Source organism: Salmo salar, chromosome ssa18 (genome assembly GCF_905237065.1).
Source record: "Salmo salar chromosome ssa18, Ssal_v3.1, whole genome shotgun sequence".
Lineage (NCBI taxonomy): Eukaryota > Metazoa > Chordata > Actinopteri > Salmoniformes > Salmonidae > Salmo > Salmo salar.
Genome location: NC_059459.1, coordinates 28,560,703 through 28,586,440, shown reverse-complemented (window position 1 = coordinate 28,586,440; position 25,738 = coordinate 28,560,703). Strand labels below are relative to the sequence as shown.

At 41.0% G+C, this 25,738-nt stretch overlaps 2 protein-coding genes across 2 annotated transcripts; one reads left to right on the top strand and one right to left on the bottom strand.

Moving 5' to 3' along the window:
* Positions 1-215: 215 nt before the first annotated feature.
* Positions 216-14,688, bottom strand: LOC106577215 (inorganic pyrophosphatase 1). The gene is made up of 11 exons (XM_014155121.2): positions 13,956-14,688; positions 12,040-12,104; positions 7,061-7,114; positions 5,620-5,739; positions 5,194-5,280; positions 4,714-4,840; positions 4,361-4,488; positions 2,270-2,355; positions 1,285-1,360; positions 874-913; positions 216-560 (listed from the first exon to the last, which is right to left on the bottom strand). The coding sequence occupies exons 1-11, from the start codon at positions 14,152-14,154 to the stop codon at positions 529-531; spliced, it is 1,014 nt and encodes a 337-aa protein (XP_014010596.2). The 5' UTR covers positions 14,155-14,688; the 3' UTR covers positions 216-528.
* Positions 14,689-15,979: 1,291 nt separating this feature from the next.
* LOC106577217 (eukaryotic translation initiation factor 4E-binding protein 2) lies at positions 15,980-24,421 on the top strand. Its single transcript, XM_014155124.2, has 3 exons — positions 15,980-16,322; positions 20,940-21,125; positions 22,165-24,421. Exons 1-3 carry the CDS (start codon positions 16,184-16,186, stop codon positions 22,194-22,196), a joined length of 357 nt encoding a protein of 118 aa, XP_014010599.1. The 5' UTR covers positions 15,980-16,183; the 3' UTR covers positions 22,197-24,421.
* The last annotated feature ends 1,317 nt before the right edge of the window (positions 24,422-25,738 follow it).

Below are 25,738 nucleotides of genomic sequence, written 5' to 3'. Positions count from 1 at the left end.
AATTCGGAAGCCCGCTGTGGTATAGAAAATTGCCGCTAGATGGCAGTATTGTGTTTTTCAATATCAGTACAGTATGCGACTGTTCTAGCAAAGTGTAACCAAATCAACCCTCATCTACATACTATGTCAGCTGGGTAACAGAGTAGAACTTTCTACAAAAGGTTGTCAACAAAGACCCAAATAAAATATTGAAATTAAACAAAATGATCATAGAATTTTTTTCAACAGAAAAAGCTTTATTAAAAGGCGATTGAGATGATCCTGGCATACAGTGCATGCTATAGCTAGCACACTACCAGTGCCAGCTGTTGGACAGCACATCTCCAATGAGACCTTTGTTAAATAACAGGGAAAATGCATTTCCTAAGACATGATTTCATTACTCTTTTTGTCCTTCTATCTCCTCTCATCTTCCGAGTGTGGAGAAGATAGTCTATTGTTTCTCAGTCACACCCATCGACTATTATCTTCAAGTATGCTAGCTAAACAGATGAGACACTTCTGGTCCATTGAGTCTCCTTCGCAAAGTTACTTCTTCTCATAGTAGAACCATTTATCCACTGGAAATAGGAAAAAAAGAAGAAGAAAAAAAGAGTTGTACAGGGTCAATTCCATTTCAATTCAGGCAGTAAACTGAAATTGCAATTATCCCCACTGGGGAAAAATGTAATTGGAATCTTAGCTTACTTCCTGAATAGCAATGGAATTGACTGTCCTAAAAGAAAATGTGTGTACAACCATGCAATCCTTCCTTATCATTCCAGGTTGGTCATAAAAGTGGGATTTTTACAATACGTCAATTAACCATCTGATAGTCAAGGCAGGGACTTACTTTTCAAAATCTTAAGGTAAAAACTATTTTAAGAGACTTACCTGAGCAGGGGATATGATCTTCAGTTCCATAAGGGCTTGTCTAAAAAAATAAAAATCGCAAAAAATACAAGCATTAATAAATACATAATTGGATGGTCTGACTGAGCAAAGTGTAAAGATGTATGCCAGACATGTTTGACAAACACCAGAGGTTTGTAGGAAGCATGCATGTGTAGAATATTACAATCCCTGCAATGCACTTTGAATTGCTCATTTTGATTTGAAGTCCGGCCCCATCAACAGAAGCGAGTTTCATCCTTGAATTGCTCTATTTTATTTGAATAGCTACTGACCGTAGTATTAACCGCAGTACTGACCGCTGCAATTAAGAGCACAGCATATAAAAGGAGACAGTTCTGAGCTGACCCTGAAGTTCTAGAACATAGTCATAAGGAAGCAGGAAGTACTGACCCCGCCTACGACAGCCTTGGCCTCGTCCGTAGAGCAGTAGAAGGGGCTGTCTCCCGCCGACACGCACGTGTTTTTACTGCAGGATGGGAGGAAAGATCAGTCAGATATTAATTAATTCTCTAATACTGTATTCAGATGAAGAGGTTAAACCAAGGCCTCATACCTTTCAAAGGGTTAATAAATTGTTATGATAAACTGTAAGGTCTCCTCTTCTAGGAGACCTCTGTGTGTGTATTAACACCTGTTTTGAGTGTTGTGCCCTTCACACTATCAGAAGGCAGAAACCGCCTACGCTCATACGCCTCCTGTCTGGGCCCCACCATGGCTATCTGAGGTTGAGAATACGACTGGTTTTCTGAGAACACAAGGCTGCTGCTGGCCTGATGAAAACAGCCACCTGTCAGAAGATGCTTGGACTCGTTCACCTTGTTATGACCTTATACTTGTGATGAAAGGTCAAGTTTCGGTCAAACTCACTTCTGAGCTTTTAATTGCTGACAAGATGGTTGCTGCTGTCAGGGGAGGTTAGATTTATTAAAATGTTGTTGCCAGGGAAACTCACACAAGGAGGACTGGGAGCGGCTATATGAGTTACAGGATGTCTTAGACATTTTGCAGAACCTGTGGAGAGCGATCATACTGTACTCTGTACCAACTTCTGCCTACAATTGTATTACTAAATGAGAATTGCTATACTTAAGAGTCTGTGTTTCCTTTCCATTACTAATGTATGTTTGATAATTATATAGACCTGATCATCTGTTGAAGATATTGACCAACACAGATTCAAACAAGTTCTTGCTTGTTGCGGTACTCAAACAGAAGTCAAATCAAATTTCACAAATTAAGTGGCAGGGTTAGAATTACAGATTGGACCTTTAAGAATGACTTCACAGTAATTATATTAAAATGATGGGACTGTAATAAACACCAGTTTTAGAGGTACTGTACTGTAAGAGGATTGTACATTGTGTTCTCTCCTCACCAGTTGAGTCCTCCAGCATTGGTCTTTTCAGAGATAAGTGCCTTCCAGAAGCCATGGGTGCTCTTGATTGTCTCAATGGCAAAGTCCTGACAGGGAAACATACAGACCGAGCAGAGGCTGTTGTCAGGGTAATGAAACATACAGACCGAGCAGAGGCTGTTGTCAGGGTAATGAAACATACAGACCGAGCAGAGGCTGTTGTCAGGGTAATGAAACATACAGACCGAGCAGAGGCTGTTGTCAGGGTAATGAAACATACAGACCGAGCAGAGGCTGTTGTCAGGGTAATGAAACATACAGACCGAGCAGAGGCTGTTGTCAGGGTAATGAAACATACAGACCGAGCAGAGGCTGTTGTCAGGGTAATGAAACATACAGACCGAGCAGAGGCTGTTGTCAGGGTAATGAAACATACAGACCGAGCAGAGGCTGTTGTCAGGGTAATGAAACTTACAGACCGAGCAGAGGCTGTTGTCAGGGTAATGAAACATACAGACCGAGCAGAGGCTGTTGTCAGGGTAATGAAACATACAGACCGAGCAGAGGCTGTTGTCAGGGTAATGAAACATACAGACCGAGCAGAGGCTGTTGTCAGGGTAATGAAACATACAGACCGAGCAGAGGCTGTTGTCAGGGTAATGAAACTTACAGACCGAGCAGAGGCTGTTGTCAGGGTAATGAAACTTACAGACCGAGCAGAGGCTGTTGTCAGGGTAATGAAACTTACAGACCGAGCAGAGGCTGTTGTCAGGGTAATGAAACATACAGATTGGGGGGGGTTTCCTGGACACAGACTAAGCCTTGTCCCTGACTAAAATGCTAACTCATTGGAGAATCTCAATTGTGAGTGCTTTTTAGTCCAGGACTAGGCTGAATCTGTGTCAAGGAAACCAACCCTTTGTATTTCTGTATTATGCTGAGCCGATCACTTTAAACCCAATTTTCTTGCTAGTTACTTTTGAACTTCACTGAACACAGGGACATACTATGTTGCAACAGGATAATATCCCCCTGTGGGTCTTGCAACGCTACTGCTACTCTCTGTTCATCATATATGCAGTCACTTTAACCATATCTACATGTACATACTACCTCAATCAGCCCGACTAACCGGTGTCTGTATGTAGCCTCGCTACTTTTATAGCCTCGCTGCTGTTTTTCACTGTCTTTTTACTGTTGTTTTTATTTCTTACTTACCCATTGTTCACCTAATACCTTTTTTGCACTATTGGTTAGAGCCTGTAAGTAAGCATTTCACTGTAAGGTCTACACCTGTTGTATTCGGCGCACATGACAAACTTTGATTTGATTTGAAATTTCAGCCCTCTATTTGGCCAATGCAATCTAGCCTGGGTACCACACCGTTTCGGCATTCAACAACACTGCATTGCTACAAGGCTACGAAGGCATAACAACACGATGGCTAATGCAGAAACAGACTGGCATACATGCTAAACTGCTATCCATGTACCTAGATTGAAAAAGCTGTTTTAGATGAGTGTGGTACAAATGATGTGGTACAAAGTAAACAGAATGAAAATTATCTTGATGGGTGTGGACGAAGATAATGGAACACGAGGCTTTGGCAATACCTTGCTTAATGCAACAGAAACATGGGCCACTCTGGCTCAGACAGGGCTGACACAACACAAACTCCTGTGTATTGTTGGGTTCTGAGAATATGAAATATACTTATTCATGTCACTGATGGAGTGCTGAGGTTTAGAGGGTCTACACCAGAAGTTAAGGGTTATAGGAGGAAGGTATATAGTGTGTGCAACTAAGCTTGGAATGTGTTGAGGGCAGGGAAATGATTACATGTGGCAGTACTGATAAGGGGAGAAACCATTGAAGGATCATATCATGTAGCTAGCTCCCTGCTCAGCAATAATGATGCAATGTTTAGCGATAAGGAGGAGACTCCACCCAAAGTGAGGTATGAATACTACCACGGGGGAAGCCATATATATGTGTATGAATTACAGCTGTATCGACCCTTTGGGAAGAATTAAAGTTGGTCAAGCTTCTCTAGTGTCCGTGAGTTATTTACTCAAAATTAGAACCTAACAGTATGGAGTACAAGATGGATACCTTGTCTTTGAACTCTCCATTGAAGGCGAACTGGTTCTCTGGTTTCCCGTCTGGTACCTTGTACCTCCTGAACCAGTCCACTGTGGCCTCCAAGTAACCTGGCCTCAGCCTCTGGATGTCGCCGATGTCTGAGGTACACAGGATAAGGAGACAGGTGAGAGGATGACTGTGGCAATAGGAATAGACACACACACATCTGGGAAAACAATAGTTCAATGATTGCATTCTTCACTTGAGCAATCATATTCTAGTACTACAACTTGCAGTGACTGGACCAATGGGCAGCATTAAGGAATGGCCTGTTGTATTAGGGATTGTCAGTTTAGTCCACATCCAGCTCCTCCGGTGCTTACCGTTCAGGTCCTTAGCTTCAGGGTCCTCCACGTTGATGGCCATGACTTTCCAGTCAGTCTCCCCCTCGTCGATCATGGCCAAAACCCCCAGTACCTTCACCTTGATCACTTCACCACGCGAACACACCTGGAGAGGAGACAGGGATGTGATCAGTACAACATAGAGAAGTAGGATATTGGTATGGGGTTAGGTCAATTTCAATGATAGTATGTCAAATACAGATCACATGCCTGAGGAAAGTTTATTTTATCAGACACCCACACATGAAGCTCACACCACAAATTCACTACAGACAGCTGATGTAGTAACAAAACAGCCAAATTGTTACCAACATACTTTTCAAAATTGGACACTTTGCTTAGGTGTCAAAAAGCTGATTTGAATGACACCTGAAGCAAGTAAGAATGTCAGAGTGAATGGAATAAACCAGATCAGCTCTAAAGGTTTAATGGTTACAGGATAAAGAACAAGTGCTGTACCTTGGTACCGATTTCACAGACGTCGATGGGGTCGTTGTCACCACAGCAGCCAGTGTCTCCATCTTTGTGCCCGGGGTCCTCCCAAGTCTATCAAGAAAGAGAAATATCACTGTCAAAAAAAGATTGAGATACTTAGTTCATATCACTACAGAGAAATAGGCAATCAATGCCAACTCAGTTCTAGGTGATCAATTAATTCAGTTAGACATGGATAGCGTAGTCTACATTGTCAGACCATATGTAGCTTGATACCAGGTTAGTGACTGTCTGGTGGCAGGTTAGTGATTGTCTGGTGGCAGGTTAGTGACTGTCTGGTGGCAGGTTAGTGACTGTCTGGTGGCAGGTTAGTGACTGTCTGGTGGCAGGTTAGTGACTGTCTGGTGGCAGGTTAGTGACTGTCTGGTGGCAGGTTAGTGACTGTCTGACCTGAGGTATTGCTCCATAGTTCCAGATGTAGCCTTTGTGGGGGAAAACGTTGGCGACGTAACGCAGGTTCCCCTTCTTCACATCCTGCTTGATTGGATTCAGGGGGTCTTTGGTCGCAATCTGGAAGTAGCAAAGCCAAACATTATTGAATATGCTTCCATCGTCATGAAAAACAATCTGGCCCTAATGGCCACCCGTACTCTTAAATCTCCACCCAGTACAGCCAGAATAAGACTGGCCACCCCTCGGAGCCTGGTTCCTCTCTATGTTTCTTCCCAGGTTCCCGCCTTCTAGACTGTGTTTCTACCTCTGCATTGCTTGCTCTCTTTTAGACTGGGTATCTGTAAAGCACATTTTATTTTATTTATTTCACCTTTATTTAACCAGGTAGGCAAGTTGAGAACAAGTTCTCATTTACAATTGCGAACTGGCAAAGACAAAACAAAGCAGTTCGACACATACAACAACACAGAGTTACACATGGACTAAACAAACATACAGTCAATAATACAGTAGAAAAGTCTATATACAGTGTGTGCAAATGAGGTAGGATAAGGGAGGTAAGACAATAAATAGGCCATGGTGGCGAAGTAATTACAATATAGCAATTAAACACTGGAATGGTAGATGTGCAGAAGATGAATGTGCAAGTAGAGATACTGGGGTTCAAAGGAGCAAGATAAATAAATACAGTATGGGATGAGGTAGTTGGACTGCACATTGTGACTGCTGATGTAAAAAGGTCTTTATGAAATAAATTTGATGCCTTATTTTGCTTACCTCTTGATTAGCCAGGGGCCAGATTCCCAGACAAAGATTAAGCTTAGTTGAGGATTTTTCAAACGTGTGCTCAATGGAGAATCTCTATTGAAATAACTAAAAAGCTAATGGACAAGGCCTAATCGGGATCCAGGAAACCGGCCCTAGATCGTAAAAGCAAGACTAATCTGGCTAAATAAAGGCTGAGTTGTTCTGATTAGTGACAAATGGATACAGGTAAGTAGGTTTGCATTATTATATTAGGCTGATAGACTAAGACTTGGTATATTACTGTAAAGGTAAAGCAGGAGAAGGATCTCCGCATGGCCTAGAGCACAACATACACACCAGAGTTAGGCTCAATTCGAAATGAAGGCAGTCAAATCAGGAAGTAAACTAAAATTATAATTCAAATTGAAAAAAAGGCATTTATTTTCAATGACTCCTCAATAAACAAAAAAAGTTGTAAAAGTTTTTTAAAAATCTGAATTTAAAATTCAAATCACTTCCTGAATTGACTGCATTCAATTCGAATTGAGCCCAACCCTAGAACACACAACAGGGTTGTTTCTGCACCCTGCACATGGAAATACGCCATTGTGTGGTGTGCCGGTCACGTTTTTCACATACTGTGTATTTTTTAAAACTGGCTCATTAAATCAATCAATCAAGGTGAACCTACCTCCATCTTTGAGTTGGTCCATCTTGGTACTTCAACAACCAAGTGGAAAATGTTCTGAAAGAGAAGAAAGCAAAAAATCATTCTGCTTTTTTTGTGTGCCTGTGTCACACACTACATCTCATTCCAAAATCAGTTGGTCCCCCCTTTGCTGCTATAACAGCATCCACTCTTCTGGGAAGGCTTTCCACCAGATGTTGGAACATTTCTGCAGGGACTTGCATCCATTCAGCCACAAGAGCATTAGAGGTTGGGCACCAATGTTGGGCGATTAGGACTGGCTCACAGTCAGTGTTCCAATTCATCCCAAAGGAGTTTGATGTGGTTTAGGTCAGGGCTCTGTGCAGGACAGTTAAGTTCTTCTAAACAGATTTCAACAAAACATTTCTGTATGGACCTCGCTTTGTGCACGGGGGCATTGTCATGCTGAAACAGGAAAGGGCCTTCCCCAAACTGTTGCCATAAAGTTGGAAGCACAGAATCGTCTAGAATGCCATTGTATGCTGTAGCGTTAAGATTTCCCTTCACTGGAACTAAGGGGCCCAAACCATGAAAAACAACCCCAGACCTTTATTCCTTCTCCACCAAACTTTAGTTGGCACTATGCATTGGGGCAGGTAGCGTTCTCATGGCATCTGACCAAACCCAGACTCGTCCTTTGGACTGCCAGATTGCGCAGCGTGATTCATCACTCAGAGAACGCGTTTCCACTGCTCCAGAGTCCAATGGCGGCAAGCTTTACACCACTCCAGCCGACGCTTGGCATTGTGCATGGTGAGCTTAGGCTTGTGTGCGGCTGCTCGTCCATGGAAACCCATTTCATGTAGCTCCCGACAAATAGTTATTGTGCTGACGTTGGAACTCGGTGGAGAGTGTTGCAAACGAGAACAGATGATTTTAATGCACTTCAGCACTTGGCGGTCCCATTCTGTGAGCTTGTGTGGCCTACCACTTTGAGTCTGTTGCTCCTAGACGTTTCCATTTCACAATTACAGTTGACCGGGGCAGCTCTAGCAGGGCAAAAAAATGGACAAAAGTACTTGTTGTAAAGTTGCCACGTTGAAAGTCACTGAGCTCTTCAGTAAGGTCATATTAAAGCAAATTATTTCCTATGGAGATAGCATAGCTGTGTGCTCGATTTTATACACCTGTCAGCAACGGCGTGGCTGAAATAACCGAATCCACTAATTTGAAGGGGTGTTCACATAAACATACGTGTGAGATAGATAGATATAAATCTCTATGTGTGTATGTATACACATACATACATACATACATACATACTGCTCAAAAAAATAAAGGGAACACTTAAACAACACATCCTAGATCTCAATGAAAGAAATAATCTTATTAATTACTTTTTTCTTTACATAGTTGAATGTGCTGACAACAAAATCACACAAAAATAATCAATGGAAATCCAATTTATCAACCCATGGAGGTCTGGATTTGGAGTCACACTCAAAATTAAAGTGGAAAACCACACTACAGGCTGATCCAACTTTGATGTAATGTCCTTAAAACAAATCAAAATGAGGCTCAGTAGTGTGTGTGGCCTCCACGTGCCTGTATGACCTCCCTACAACGCCTGGGCATGCTCCTGATGAGGTGGCGGATGGTCTCCTGAGGGATCTCCTCCCAGACCTGGACTAAAGCATCCGCCAACTCCTGGACAGTCTGTGGTGCAACGTGGCGTTGGTGGATGGAGCGAGACATGATGTCCCAGATGTGCTCAATTGGATTCAGGTCTGGGGAACGGGCGGGCCAGTCCATAGCATCAATGCCTTCCTCTTGCAGGAACTGCTGACACACTCCAGCCACATGAGGTCTAGCATTGTCTTGCATTAGGAGGAACCCAGGGCCAACCGCACCAGCATATGGTCTCACAAGGGGTCTGAGGATCTCATCTCGGTACCTAATGGCAGTCAGGTTACCTCTGGCGAGCACATGGAGGGCTGTGCGGCCCCCCAAAGAAATGCCACCCCACACCATGACTGACCCACCGCCAAACCGGTCATGCTGGAGGATGTTGCAGGCAGCAGAACGTTCTCCACGGCGTCTCCAGACTCTGTCACGCCTGTCACATGTGCTCAGTGTGAACCTGCTTTCATCTGTGAAGAGCACAGGGCGCCAGTGGCGAATTTGCCAATCTTGGTGTTCTCTGGCAAATGCCAAACGTCCTGCACGGTGTTGGACTGTAAGCACAACCCCCACCTGTGGACGTCGGGCCCTCATACCACCCTCATGGAGTCTGTTTCTGACCGTTTGAGCAGACACATGCACATTTGTGGCCTGCTGGAGGTCATTTTGCAGGGCTCTGGCAGTGCTCCTCCTTGCACAAAGGCGGAGTTAGCGGTCCTGCTGCTGGGTTGTTGCCCTCCTACGGCCTCCTCCACGTCTCCTGATGTACTGGCCTGTCTCCTGGTAGCGCCTCCATGCTCTGGACACTACGCTGACAGACACAGCAAACCTTCTTGCCACAGCTCGCATTGATGTGCCATCCTGGATGAGCTGCACTACCTGAGCCACTTGTGTGGGTTGTAGACTCCGTCTCATGCTACCACTAGAGTGAAAGCACCGCCAGCATTCAAAAGTGACCAAAACATCAGCCAGGAAGCATAGGAACTGAGAAGTGGTCTATGGTCACCACCTGTAGAACCACTCCTTTATTGGGGGTGTCTTGCTAATTGCCTATAATTTCCACCTGTTGTCTATTCCATTTGCACAACAGCATGTGAAATTTATTGTCAATCAGTGTTGCTTCCTAAGTGGAGAGTTTGATTTCACAGAAGTGTGATTGACTTGGAGTTACATTGTGTTGTTTAAGTGTTCCCTTTGTTTTTTTGAGCAGTATATATATATATATATATATATATATATATATATATATATATATATATATATATATATATACACACACACATACATACACACACTTGTGTAACTTGTGTAATATATATTTACACACACACACACACACTTGTGTAATATACATTTATATACACAAAAGTATACACACACTACTGGTCAAAAGCTTTAGAACACCTACTTATTCAAGGGTTTTTGTTTATTTTTACTATTTTCTACATTGCAGAATAATAGTGAAGACATCAAAACTATGAAATAACACATATGGAATCATGAAGGATCTAAAAAAAAAATGGTTAAACAACTCAAAATATATATGTTATATTTCAGATTCTTCAAATAGCCACCCTTTGCCTTGATGACAGCTTTGCACACTCTTGGCATTCTCTCAACCAGCTTCACCTGGAATGCTTTTACAACAGTCTTGAAGGAGTTCCCACATATGCTGAGCAATTGTTGGCTGCTTTTCCTTCACTCTGCTGTCAGACTCATCCCAAACCATCTTAATTGGGTTGAGGTCAGGGGATTGTGGAGGCCAGGTCATCTGATGCAGCACTCCATCACTCTCCTTCTTGGTAAAATAGCCCTTACACAGCCTGGAGGTGTGCTGGGTCATTGCCCTGTTGAAAAACAAATGATAGTCCCAAACCAGATGGGATGGCGTATCGCTGCAGAATGCTGTGGTAGCCATGCTGGTTAAGTGTGCCTTGAATTCTAAATAAATCACAAACAGTGTCACCAGCAAAGCACCCACACACCACACCCTCCTCCATGTTTTACGGTGGGAAATACATACGCAGAGATCATCTGTTCACCCCCACCGTGTCTCACAAAGGCACGGCGGTTGGAAACAAAGATCTCCAATTTGGACTCCAGACCAAAGGACAAATTTCCACGGGTTTAATGTCCATTGCTCATGTTTCTTGGCCCAAGCAAGTCTCTTGTTATTATTAGTTTCCTTTAGTAGTGGTTTATTTGCAGCAATTTGACCATGAAGGCCTGATTCACACAGTCTCCTCTGAACAGTTGATATTTAGATGTGTTTGTTTCTTGAACTCTGTGAAGCATTTATTTGGGCTGCAATTTCTGAGGCTGGTAAATCTAATGAACTTATCCTCTGCAGCAGAGGTAACTCTTGGTCTTCCATTCCCGTGGCGGTCCTCATGAGAGCCAGTTTCACCATAGCGCTTGATGGTTTTTGCGACTGCACTTGAAAAACGTTCAAAGTTCTTGACATTTTCCATATTGACTGACCTTCATGTTTTAAAGTAATGATAGACTGTCGTTTCTCTTTGCTTATTTGAGCTGATCTTGCCATAATATGGACTTGGTCTTTTACCAAATAGGGATATATTCTATATACCCCCTACCTTGTCACAACACAAATGATTAGCTCAAATGCATTAAGAAATTAAGAAATTCCACAAATTAACTTTTAAGAAGGCACACCTGTTAATTGAAATACATTCCAGGTGACTACATAATGAAGCTGGTTGAAAGAATGCCAAGAATGTATAAATCTGTCACCAAGGCAAAGGGGGGCTATTTGAAGAATAGCAAATATAAAATACATTTAGATTTTTTTGGTTACTACATGATTACATACGTGTTATTTCATAGTTTTGATGTCTTTACTATTATTCTACAATGTAGAAAATAATAAAAAATTAAGAAAAACCATTGAATGAGTAGGTGTTCTAAAACTTTTGACCGGTAGTCTAGTGTATCATAATATCAATATACCCAGTTCTAATTTATTTATGACTATGGATGAGTTGGAGGAAACGAAAGGCCATCCAACTGGGATATATTATTCCAGTGAGATAAGATAACAGGAAATCCAGAATTACTGCATAATGATTGAAGAGTTCAGTGTTGGAGGGGTAAAGACCATTGCTTTGACAAACAGACTATGACCTTGCTAGTGCTACTCCTACTCTCCCACACGCATAATACATTACAGCTATTCTGACCAAAAGGTTTCACCATGGAATCAAAAGTTAAAGTTAGTGGGTGTCTTTCTATAAAGAAACAGTTGAATAGATATCCCATCTACATTCAGTGTGTTATTGTGTAATGGGGTGTTGTAGCGGGATAAAGGTGACATACTTTACCTGGCTCTCATCAGCGTACATAGGTATGTCATGGAATGGGGAGACATACTTTCCATCAGCATTTTCTACAGAGAACAGACAATAACATACAGGTAAATTAATCTATATGAATTCAACCACTTTGACTGCATCCCTTTTGATTTAAACAAAAAAACATTTCTATGCATGTTTGCCCATGGAAGAAGTGGTCTGAAAGTGACTTTTTGGATCTGAATACCAAAACATTCAGGAGACAGAGGTGCTCAAAGTTGACCCATTTTGCATACCCCACCATACCATGAGTACATTCACGTCTTCGAAGACACATTTCAGTTGTACAACTGACTAGGTATCCCCCTTTCTTTTACTTACTCACCGAGTCAGAGCTACCATGACCAGAGTGCATGCAGAGCAAGCTGCCTGTGCACAGGGAGCGAGTGAGAGAGAGGAACAGCTAAGGGATTTATTAATGGAGGAAGTTATTTCTGATTTCGGGCCTGAATGTTGTCGGCATAGGTAGTGCTCAGGCTTAAAATCCATGCCCACGAAGGGCTCTGGTCTAAATGTAATCAACCTCTCTTACACATTAATAACACGTATTCATAATGCAACCCCCAGAGTAATAGACATCGGGGCTCAATCACAAAGGCTGCACTGTATGCAACAAATATGAAAAACTGCTGCATCACATTCAATATGAACAAGGATACATTCAGCCTAACTGGTTAAATGAGAAACACCTTTGACAGGTCTTGAAGCCTCATCTTAGAAACTGGGCGTAACCCACACAGTTTATAAACTGAATTCTCTAAATTGTTGGTGTGGTAGCCCTTTCAACAGATGGTAATGTTAACCATATAGTTATTTCACGAAACTGTCTGCCGCCCAAGGGCAATGCCCTAACTCTCCAACGCTTTACTTTCATATCACATCAAAATAATTTCAAAAGGCTAAAAATACACTTATTGTACACTGTTTTAACCGGCTTTATCATAGTTGCAGCAGACAGTATTTTCCAGTGACAACACGTTTCTGTCAGCCTTCTTCCTTTATGCTACATCTACACATCTAATCCTACACAGGTGTTCGGAGACACAGATTGCTAATTACCACAGGTGGTCCCTCTGTCTTCATTAAACATGCGCTGTAACATGGAGATCTGGCTATGTGGGAACACTAACCCTATGAAAGGTGTGTATCAATTGAACCTATTGCTTTTGTATTTATTATTTCTCATAAGGTCCGTATGCTTCCAAAACCATACTGCAAGCTATACGTGTTAATGTTCAGACCAAGTATCAGGGCTCTTAACAAAACTCTCCATACAGATGATGTCTTCGTCCAATGACTTGTGTAATGTATGGAACAGATAGTCATGATCAAGGGCTAGGTGCCAGCTGTGGTCGATACATTCAGCTGAGAACCCAAGACATGGAAGCTAAAAGCCCCTGGCCTTGGGCCCACTTGGGTTCTCGAGAGTTACTTGTGTGGTATCCCAACAACACTAGTTTATATCAGAAATACCACAACTGCAGAATTAATCTAATAAACACAACATAGGAATTAATTGGATCCTGATACCAAGTCTAGTTAAAGTACAGCAAGTTCGATAGAAGCATATGTCAGCCAACCGGCAAAACTAGTCCATTCAATTACTAGTTTGTCTGCTCAAATCAATCAATGTGGGGCAAAGGCCAAGCGATGGTACACGCCTATAATTATAAATCCACGATGTAGGTGACAATATGTGAAATCTAGCTACATTTGAACGTAGCATTAGATAGGAGTATAAAACCAATGCGAAAGCAATGAATAAAAGTGACACGTGGGAGGTTGGGGCACGATCCCAGTAGCAAACCGGCGAACCACAATGGACACGATTATAGCAAGCTAATAAGCTAAACTAATATGTACATTAAAAAGTGAACCATACTTACTGAAAAACAAACGATAGCTCAATGTATTGGGGTTCCCCCTCTCTTCGACTGTGAAGCTCATATTTAATCTGTGTTGGTTTCTTGCCGAAGTTGCAGTGATGGTTATGGCACTTTGAGTGTTCAAAAGAAGTCCACCCAGAACTACACTGCACATGCGCATTTCAAGGCCCAGAGCTTGGAAAGTGCAGCAACTGCGCATAACGAATAATCATATCGCGTTGAAGATTACGTATGCCTACGGATACTGTCTGTGGTTCATTCTAAGAGTTTATCATTGTTTTTGCAAACCAGCTGAATGTAAGGCAGGTCTCCAACCCATTCTACTGTACGTTTTCTTGAATATGGGAGATATCATGATATTAATCCACTAAAACGATGTCCTGCTATATATAGTTTGTTAGAGTAGATCATGTGCTACGTGTAAACGGTAAAGCAAAATATCCCTCAACCTACATCAAATAACATTTAACAAAAAAAAAAATTATCTAAACACGTGTAGTGGGTCTCTTCCATTAGCCCTTAGTTATTATTCCAGACAGTTCCATACGGTTTGAAGCAGAGATCAATATATAATGACGAGATGCTCATGTCTCCGCCCTAACAATGGGAGTCGTTGTCATAAACTGTGTTCGAATACTTATACTAACCGTACTATTTGTGACATAAATGGAGTATGTAGTATGTTTATTAGTCATAGTATGAATATAGTTAGTATGCCAAAGTTTCCCGGGTGTCGTACTAGATTCGCCAAAATACGAAGCATACAAGCGATGGACACTTATTTCCGTGCTTTTTGGCCCATAATGCAATTCTCCAGGAAATGGGCGTGGCTTTACAACGGTTTCAGATTTGTGGAAAATATGCAGACGAAGTTTGACGAGAGCGATAGAAATTCGTTGCTTTAATTATGCTAAATGTTAAGAACATGTTGAGCAATGTAATAAAGTAATGACTTTTCAAATAAGTTACACTTTGTTGGCTGACAATTTGTTAGCTACTCTATCCTTACAAACCGCATAGCATATCATTACAGCATTATGCTGTGTTAGCTACCTACAGTAACGTTAGTTGGCTACTAATACATTGAACTTGCCAGTATATTTACTTTGTGCAATCTAACTAACTACCCAACTTTTATTGACTTGATTATTCATGACATTCATAGTTTAGCTAAGCGGTATAGTCGTTTGAGTGCGTTTGTAAATTATCTCTAGCTATCTACTCCGATTTCAGAGGACTCTCGTGCTGACAGAGCATAGAATAACTGATGAATTTACCAACGCTCAACACCAGTTGAATGTGGCCGCGTCAGTAAACGTCTGTAAAAAAGCGTAATTAAATTGTTGTCATCAGCACCGTTAGTCACCAACGCTCTGGATAACATGAAAACTGCCTAACCAGCTCTGCTAGGCCGAGTAAAATGGTCAGAATGCGGTGTTCTCTCATTTGTGTCTGGAAGTAGCTAACTAGTTCACTTCGGTGCTTGACTGCCGTTGCGAGGTCAGATCGCTTTCATCTACCCTGCTCAGATCATCCCTACTCCTTGGCCAGAGCATCCATTGTGTGACATTATGACAACGCCCTGAATTTAAACGCACAGAGCACACCCTGTCACCCCAGATTGAATTTACGAACACACCATAAATCTAGCTAGTAATTGGTTAACAAGCTAGTAAGAGGTTGTATAGCAACAGCATCAACTTCTGATAGACAGGCGAAGCGCTAGTATGCTCAACTGAAAGGTTACCGTTCGTTTACAGTACACTAAAATTAACTTGTAGTATATACTCATTAAGTATACAGTATGTTAGTATGGGTATTCGAACACAGCTAAAGACTGTAAAAATAGTTAGTTGTCCCGGCAGGCGACAAGCTTAGGTCTGCTTAAACCCAGAAACGGCGTAACCCTCTCGCTTTGCCTCTTCCTCTCTGTTTGAAAACTGTGATCATTGTTTATCGTTTGTCATTGCATAATAGCTCCACCAGGCGACAGCGGGGCTACTCTTCTACAACGTCATATCCGGTCTCCTTGTGTTGTTGTTCTTCCTGCTTGTCGGAAGGAGTGGGGCTGTGCTGACGGCTGGGAGGACGAGAGGAGCCACAAGAAAGACTTGGGAAGAGATAAGAAGAGAAAGAGAAAAGGCCGTGGGTTCCACCGTCCGTCGGGTTAGGCATCAACCACCTACAGATTACAACACCGTCTGACCAGTCACTAAACCGGGGGTGAAATGTCGTCGTCTACCAGTCGTCAGTTTAGCGAGAGCAGGGTCATTCCGACCAGGACGGTGTTGATCAACGATACAACGCAGCTACCTCATGACTATTGCACAACCCCAGGAGGCACTTTATTTTCGACCACTCCGGGAGGTAAAACCAACACAAATTTATAAATTGCATATTATTGCTTGTTTGTCCCGCCCCTGCAGTCCCGTTTGGTTGGTTAGTGTTCAACAGCAGTGATTCTAAATCATGGTGGCTGTCTACATAACAATGCAATAGATGATTTATTGTAGAGGAGGCTGGTGGGAGGAGATGTAGGAGGACGGACTCATTGTAATAGCTGTAATGGAACGGATAATGGAACGGTATCGAACGCATCAAACATAAATTCCATTCCTGCCATTACATTGAGCCCACCCTGCTAAGTCGCCTCTGATTTATGCTCGATTGTGTCATTTTCAATAATTAGTCATGTTTTGAGCTAGTCTCTATTAAAAATAGATATGTCCATTTTATATAATAATTAACAGATTGCATTTTGCTCCCCTGTCGCCAACTGGTTTTGCCAACATGAAAAATGTCCTTCCCTCCTGCGCGCCATTGTATTGGTTCAGTGCAGTTAGAAAGCAGTAGTTGCACCACTGATATTTAAAACGAAAAGGCACCTGCAAAATAAAATATTGTATCTATTAGGTTGTGCTGTGACATTTGTATCGTTGTTTCATGTCCGATGCACTCCGGGTGTTGTCATTTCACTTTGCCTGTAAGAATCATGATGATCACAGGCATGTATGATTAGGCTTCACTGTATCGCAGCCTCTGGGAGAATCTTAAAAAGTTCTTAAGGATCGGACCCTTTTTTTAAATTTTCGCCTGAAATGACATACCCAAATCTAATTGCCTGTAGCTCAGGACCTGAAGCAAGGATATGCATATTCTTGATACCATTTGAAAGGAAACACTTTGATGTTTGTGTAAATGTGAAATGAATGTAGGAAAATGTAACACATTAGATCTGGTAAAAGCTAATAATGTTTGTACCTTCATCTTTGAAATGCAAGAGAAAGGCCATGATGTATTATTCCAGCCCAGGCGCAATTTTGAGTTTGGCCACTAGATGGCAGCAGTGTATGTGCAACGTTTTAGACTGATTCAATGAACCATTGCATATCTGTTCAAAATGTTGTATCAAGACTGCCAAAATGTGCCTAATTGGTTTATTAATTTTAATGTTCATAATAGTGCACTCTCCTCAAACAATAGCATGGTATTATTTCACTGTAATAGCTACTGTAAATTGGATAGAGCAGTTAGATTAACAAGAATTTAAGCTTTCTGCCCATATCAGATATGTCTATGTCATGGGATTTTTTTTTGGTTAATTACAACCTCATGCTCATCACATTAGCCTACGTTAGCTCAACCGCATCGTAGAGGTTGCTCATGCTCTCTCGCCTCCTTCTCAAAACCAATTGGAGGAGAAGGTCAGAGGGGAGGGACCTCTGGCTTTCTCATCCAGTGGGTTTTGAGGAGGAAGTGAGGACTATGCAATTGACATCTCCCACTGACCCAGAGTAGCCTTCCATCAGCCTGCCAAAGGTTGCATCTTTGTAGAAAACTGCATATCTGGTAACTCACAAGTAGATACTTAGAAATAATCAGTAGGCCTAATGATTTCACAGATTTATTCATGTAACATTTCTCCCCCAAACTCTTTACAGGCATTTAACACCATTCTGCATTTTTGCCATCTGTTTTCACAACATCAATCACTAAAGTCACATTGTTAAGATGTTTTCATTCAGTCACAAAAGTAACAGTCCATGGCTGAGCCCTATATGTGAGTGCACCGTGGCCGCTTCGTGGTTAAAACAAGATATGTACAAGATAAGTACTGAAAAGATTGTTTCTGGTGACTTTTTAAAAGGAAAAAAAAATAATAATAATATTTCCACCCCAGAACTGAGCTCAATAACGTATTGGTAAAATTATTATACTATACAGGATGAAATGTCTTTCTGAAATAAAACATTTATCTTGACAATATTAAGAGAGGAACATTTTGACTGAACATGAATTAGAGCCAACAAAATCATGTTCATCACAAAAGGAGGGCGTTGGAAATCTCTTTCCAGGTTCTTACAAAAACCTAGTTCTTCATCAGGCATCCATATATAGGTGGGGGGTGAAATGTCCTATATATAGGGGCTGTACTCAGTGACATCCCTTCCTGAAACAGGAGGTAAAAAATGTATAACAGAGGTTCACAATATTAACATTCAATGTATTAAAATATATGATCATACACAAGGAATGTGATCAATATTTACAGTAATATACATACAATATTCAATTAGGATAAAACCAAATAAAAACTATAATTTGGACATTTTGAAACTATAAAAACGGTTTCAAGTCAAACTCCTAGTTAAGGCCAAGAGGAGGATGTGCTGAGCCTGTGGATCCAGAAAGAATCCCTTTGAAGAAGTTTCCTCAATGTCCCCGCCGCTGCGTGACATCTTGGCCATTTCTATTCCAATGTATCTCAGAGAACTAATAGGATGTCCAGCTTGTACAAAATGAACAGCAACCGGATTGTTTGTCTCACCTGCCCGTATATTGCTGCGGTGCTTAGTGATCCGTGTCTTAAGGCTTCTATGGGTTTTCCTTATGTAAGACAGACCACAAGGACATTTCAACATGTAAATAACATTGGTGGACATGTAGGTAATCAGGCCTTTGATCTTAAATCTTTGTCCTGTGCGGGGGTGGGTAAATTAGTAGCATTTGTAAGTGAAGCTGCGTTGAGCACATTGGCCACATTTGTAATTACCCTCCGAAACCTTGTCCAAGCAAGTTTCCCTTTTCTCTAGTGGGTAATCAGATTTAACCACAATGTCTCTCACGTTTGGTTTTTGAAAGACCATACATGAGGGATATAACAAAAAAAAATGGGTTTCAATCAAACTGTTAACAAGGCAAAGGGTGACTACTTTGTAGAATCTCAAATATAAAATATATTTTGATTTGTTTAACAATTTTTTGCTTACTACATTATTCCATATGTGTTATTTCATAGTTTTGATGACTTCACTATTATTCCACAATGTAGAAAATAGTTTAAAAAAAAAAAAAACCTGGAATGAGTAGGGTGTGTCCAAACATTTGACTTGTACTGTGTATATATATGGAGCAATTTAGCAAGTAAGATTTATCTGTAATGGTTATGATAAATGAGGCATTGTTGTGCACTGTTGGTGTATAGATAGATACTGTATATTGTATATTGTGTTTTTAAAATGTTTATTTGAGTACTGGAGTTTTATATCATTTATTGTGGTAGAACTTAAGTAAAATAGTTGTGTTCTATTCATAAATATGGATTCACCCTGTGTAGAATTGCAGGAAATTGTGAAAAATGAAAAATAATTACATTTTAGTCATTTAGCAGACGCTCATATCCAGAGCGACTTACAGTAGTGAATGCATACATTTCATTTTCATTTCATACATTTTTTTTAATGTTTTATTCGTACTGGGCCCCCGTGGGAATCGAACCCACAACCCTGGCATTGCAAACACCATGCTCTACCAACTGAGCTACAGCTAATTGTGCACCACCACTTTGACAGTCAGGTGCCTAGGCAGTGTTGTGCACAACATACGTCATCTTTTGTTTAAAATGGGTCTTTAAATATATAGAGAGCTGAACGGTTTATGCTCTTGCCCCTTCTAGTCACAGATATTTGTGTTCTGTGACTGTCATCACCCACTAATGATGACAGGACGAAATGTGCAAAACAAGAAAACAGATTAATGAAATTTGACCTTGATTGGCCGATATTTGCACTGCTACACAGTGCTACACTATTGCATGTTGATTGATGGTAAATTGAAGGAAACAATGACTGTTATAGATGTAATTTCCGGACTATTAAGCGCACCTGAATATAAGCCGCACCCACTGAATTACATTTTTATTTTATTTTTAACATAAATAAGCCGCACATGTCTATAAGCCGCAGGTGCCTACCGGTACATTGAAACAAATGAACTTTACACAGGCTTTAACGAAACACGGCTTGTAACAAAAATAAATAGGCTTTAACGAAACACGGCTTGTAACAAAAAATAAAAAATGAGCACTAAACTTTAGTTGTCTTTTTGCACTGAGTCAATTCCTCACGCTGCTGTTTCCAATGTCATATCATCGACTCATTAAGACCAAGCTCCCATGCAGCAGCTCTATATACTTTTCCAACAGCCAGATCAATCGCCTTCAACTTGAAAGCTGCATCATATGCATTTCTCCGTGTCTTTGCCATGATGAGGGTGACAAAATGACTACCGTAATCAGAATGATGGGAAGTTTGAGAGCGCTCGATTTAATCTAAACAGTAAACCAAAAAGTTGTTTGACCTTAACCCGTTCGGCAATTTCATTGGTCTAATGAAAGCTTCATGCCGCCAAAAAACTGAGCACATCACAGAATGTGGGTTTTTTTTGGTTGAAAAAAAATTTGAAAGCGGGAAAAATCCATATATTAGCCGCGTCATTGTTTAAGCCGCGAGGTTCAAAGCCTGGGAAAAAAGTTGCGGTTTATAGTCCGGAATTTACGGTAATCAACATGTTATTATCCACATGGTGTACCAGTTCTCTAAAGCAGGTTTGTAATACATATGTTGTCACCTTATTTCTATACAGTCAACGGTTGGAACTAATATGCCAATGATGTTACTAAATAATCACTCTCCTCCATCGTAGGGACCCGGATCATCTACGACCGTAAATTCCTGTTGGACAGGCGTAACTCCCCCATCGCCCAGACCCCCCCGGCTCACCTGCCCATCATTCCCGGGGTGACCAGCCTCAACGTCCTGACCGAGAACGGGAGGAACGAGGTCAACAACCGCATCAAACCCAACAACAGTCATGGCAAGACAGCCACTGGTCAGTAGGCTACTATTACACAGAGAAGTATTGTTAGAATATATAACGGGCAGGTTTCCCAGACACAGATTAAGCCTAGTCTTGAACAAAGAAGCAACCGAGAAACTCCATTAAAAGTGCGCTTTAGTCCAGGACTAGGTTAATCTGGGTTCAGAAAACCGTCCATACATGTACCTCTATGGTGCTGCTACTACTAGCCATTTTAATATTAGAATACCTATCACATTACACATTTGGTAATGACAGGATGCATTTGAAAGTTCACGCATGGTCAAACTTTGGTATGACTTAATTATGTTATCGATCAGAGAGGGGGGAAAAGGTGCTCGTATATTGATAAGCACACCAATGACGGCATTAACGATACGTAATGAAAGAAAGACAGCATTAACAATAGGTAATAAAAGAAAGATGGCATTAACTATACGTAATGAAAGACGCCATTAAAGATACGTAATAAAAGACGGCATTAAAGATACGTAATTAGAGAAAGACAACATTAAAGATACGACGGCATTAACGATACGTAATAAAAGAAAGACGGCATTAACGATACGTAATAAAAGAAAGACGGCATTAACGATACGTAATAAAAGAAAGACGGCATTAACGATACGTAATAAAAGAAAGATGGCATTAACGATACGTAATTAAAGACAACATTAATGATACGTAATAAAAGGATGGCACTTCTTCCAGCCTATTTCACACCATAGCCTGCTGAATTTGCAAGATAATATTTTTTCATGTTGATTAAAATGTGTCACTGACTCGCCCATGGATTGATGGTCCAGCATTTTCTAAAATAATATTTTGTTGTTTGGCTAGCCATGTGCAACATGTACGGGCAGTTACAAGCCTGCTGGAGGTAGTGCCAGCTGCGTGATCAATATCCACCTTCATAACATAGATGAAGCCTGAGCTGGAATGTGGCTGGCTAGCTTTATAAAAGCCTAAGTTGGTCTAGCTTCCATCGTAGTATAGAGTACAATGCTTTAGAGTACACTGTTGGTTACATTTTGTGTTCTTGTGTTTGAAGGTGAGGACGCTCAGTTTGAGATGGACATCTAACCACCCCTGAGGAACCTCAACGGAACAACAGAAGAAGGAACTAACCTTGTACCTGTGCTGTGCACCAGTGGCTTGGCTTGTAGAAACCAATGTTGTGAGCCCTCACGTCACTCATGGCAGCCATCTTCTTTAGCTCTCTGTCTCGCTGTCTCGCCGTTGCTGGGTGTGATGTATGTAAACCATGTGGATAAACTATACCATATAATACGGTGGCTCTGTTTCGATGTCCATGCTAGGATACCACTTAGAATGAAGCAATGTATTTAACATGTATTCCCCTAAGTGGTATAGTTGTGGGATATTGGAATGCAGTCTTCATGTACTGTAGCCAACTCTTCTATCGTTGTCAAGCCATAGTTTGGCTTGACAACGAAACTACACAGAGGCGTTGGCTACAGTACAAAGCAACTGGGCTACCAGGCTATGGCCAACCCTGAGACCTAGTGGAAGACTGCTGGTCTATTCGAACTGGTCTCAGGGTTACAACTGGCATATTTGTATGTACTTCAGCCACACAGAAAGAGAAAGGGTCTGAAAACAAGGTAACCAGAGATATTCTTACCCATTAACTAAATGTTGATGCCCAAGTCAATGCAGTAATCTAAGATGTCCATTCTGTATGTCTGTACTACCAGAGCACACTGTAAACAAAGCCTTCTTTACCAATTCAGACTTTTTATAATGGGGCCCAGGAAATTGTGCAACATTTACTACTTGTACTACTTTGTAGAGCAAAGTACCGGCCTTAGAATCTTCAGTCAAAGGGATTGATATAAACAAATAGTTTGGTTTACATTTTCATTTCTTTTTTAAATGACTGAATATGCTCCAAGGTCTCATAGCTGCCTGTTTTGTAGTACGTTAGGTTACCAACAATTAAATTAATATGGACGATGTGACAGATTTTTTATTCTTCAGATTAGCTGAGAATTTCATCGTCATTCCAAGCCTTGAATTATCCATCACCAATACAAGTCTGACTTTATGTTGTGATTTGGGTCTTTTTTGGGGGATTTTATGAAGATTGGGCTTTTGGTTTGTGGTGATGATTTGATAGATTTGCAAATGGAAGGAGCAAATTAATTGATACATTACTTACAAGACAATAGTTAGGTTTAAACAGTCTGATATTTGCTGCATTTGAATGAACTACATAAACTGTTGAAGAACACTGAGATTTATTAGAAAATGAGACAGGAAAAAGTTTGAAAACATGAATCGTTTCCAACAATTTTTCTATGCATTTTATTACATACATTACTTCTATCTTGACATTTAACTTTTTTCAATGTCAAATACCAAATGGACATGAAAGGAAGAGCTGAGACCATTTTTTTCATCAGGCGTTGATACTGTATTACAGATATCCCTCGTTTAGGTAATAGACTACACTTCCACCGTCTTTCTTACCTTAATCTCTTCTTCTTTCAGTCTACTGTGCTAAGTGTCTCTACCCCATGCCTTACGCATTACATACCAAGATAAAAGGTTGCGACTAAAATGGAGTTCCTTGTCTACTGATTCAAATGACCCTCAACCAGAAAATAGATATATTTTAAACAGACTTTTATGTTTGTATTTAGCACTTGAAAATAAATATTTTTTTAAATACATTTTTTAAAGACAGTTTTATTTTGTTATTCAGTTTCTTTTTCTTTCAGCAGCTAAGACTATGGGCTTTCTAAAAGGGGAGGCTTTGAATCATGGCCATTATTGTTTTAGATGATCGTACTGTTACCATAACTAAAACTGTCAGCAATTAAACCACATTTTCATTCCATCTCTGGGTCATCTCTTATTCAGATTATATATATATATATATATATATATATTAAATGTAATTATTGGATTTGATTGAAGGAGAGAAACCGTTATTTGGCTTTATGAGAAATTATGAAATCCCAGTCTATTAATGTGGAAAATGTTTATAGTGTTAAACATATGGAGCGATTGTATCCATTTTGAATTGCACATGTTTCTGTTGGATTAGGATTGTATCTTTTTGTTTTGAAGTAGGCCTGCAGCAATTGTTTTATGGGAAACCAGCTTGAGGCCAGTTTTGTTCTACATGGAGGGCTTTTTTTCATTTGTATTTTTTTCCTAAAAAAGATTTGAAACAAGAAACCTAACTTCTGTTTTACGATTTGAAATAACTTTATTTTCAGAGAAATGCCAATGCCATTGGACACTGTTACAGCAAGATCAATAAAGTTCCTTGAAGATTATGCTGTTGTTCTCTATTTTGTCTTTACTTCAAACATTTGCATGGTTGAAATCACATGTGGTTTTATGTGGCTGAAATCACACGTGGTTTTACGTGGCTGAAATCACACGTGGTTTTACGTGGCTGAAATCACACGTGGTTGTACATGGTTGAAATCACATTGATAACAAAGGAAGATTACTTTATTGTCCAAAGTACATGACTGTCCAACAGAAATGTCTTCTGCTTTATCCCATTCCCATAAATACAGTGCCTTGCAAGAGTATTTAGATCGCTTGAACTTCTTTACATTTTCTTGTGTTATAAAGTGGGATTAAAATTTATTAAATTGTATTTTTTTTGTCACCAAGCTACACAAAATACTCTAATGTAAAAGTGGAAGAATTTTATACACTGCTCAAAAAAATAAGGGGAACACTTAAACAACACAATGTAACTCCAAGTCAATCACACTTCTGTGAAATCAAACTGTCCACTTAGGAAGCAACACTGATTGACAATACATTTCAAATGCTGTTGTGCAAATGGAATAGACAACAGGTGGAAATTATAGGCAATTAGCAAGACAACCCCAATAGAGGAGCGGTTCTGCAGGTGGGGACCACAGACCACTTCTCAGTTCCTATGCTTCCTGGCTGATGTTTTGGTCACTTTTGAATGCAGGCAGTGCTTTCACTCTAGTGGTAGCATGAGACGGAGTCTACAACCCACACAAGTGGCTCAGGTAGTGCAGCTCATCCAGGATGGCACATCAATGCGAGCTGTGGCAAGAAGGTTTGCTGTGTCTGTCAGCGTAGTGTCCAGAGCATGGAGGCGCTACCAGGAGACAGGCCAGTACATCAGGAGACGTGGAGGAGGCCGTAGGAGGGCAACAACCCAGCAGCAGGACCGCTACCTCCGCCTTTGTGCCAGGAGGAGCAGGAGAAGCACTGCCAGAGCCCTGCAAAATGACCTCCAACAGGCCACAAATGTGCATGTGTCTGCTCAAACGGTCAGAAACAGACTCCATGAGGGTGGTATGAGGGCCCGACGTCCACAGGTTGGGGTTGTGCTTACAGCCCAACACCCTGCAGGACGTTTGGCATTTGCCAGAGAACACCAAGATTGGCAAATTCGCCACTGGCGCCCTGTGCTCTTCACAGATGAAAGCAGGTTCACACTGAGCACATGTGACAGACGTGACAGAGTCTGGAGACACCGTGGAGAACGTTCTGCTGCCTGCAACATCCTCCAGCATGACCGGTTTGGCGGTGGGTCAGTCATGGTGTGGGGTGGCATTTCTTTGGGGGGCCGCACAGCCCTCCATGTGCTCGCCAGA

Coding starts and splice junctions, on each gene's coding strand:
- LOC106577215 (XM_014155121.2), bottom strand. CDS start 14,154: ATGCGCAGTTGCTGCACTTTCCAAGCTCTGGGCCTTGAAATGCGCATG. Junction 5,281..5,619: donor ACTATGGAGCAATACCTCAG/GTCAGACAGTCA, acceptor CTTTCTTGATAG/ACTTGGGAGGACCCCGGGCA. Junction 914..1,284: donor CCAAGGCTGTCGTAGGCGGG/GTCAGTACTTCC, acceptor TTATTTTTTTAG/ACAAGCCCTTATGGAACTGA.
- LOC106577217 (XM_014155124.2), top strand. CDS start 16,184: ATGTCGTCGTCTACCAGTCGTCAGTTTAGCGAGAGCAGGGTCATTCCG. Junction 16,323..20,939: donor ATTTTCGACCACTCCGGGAG/GTAAAACCAACA, acceptor CCTCCATCGTAG/GGACCCGGATCATCTACGAC. Junction 21,126..22,164: donor TCATGGCAAGACAGCCACTG/GTCAGTAGGCTA, acceptor TTGTGTTTGAAG/GTGAGGACGCTCAGTTTGAG.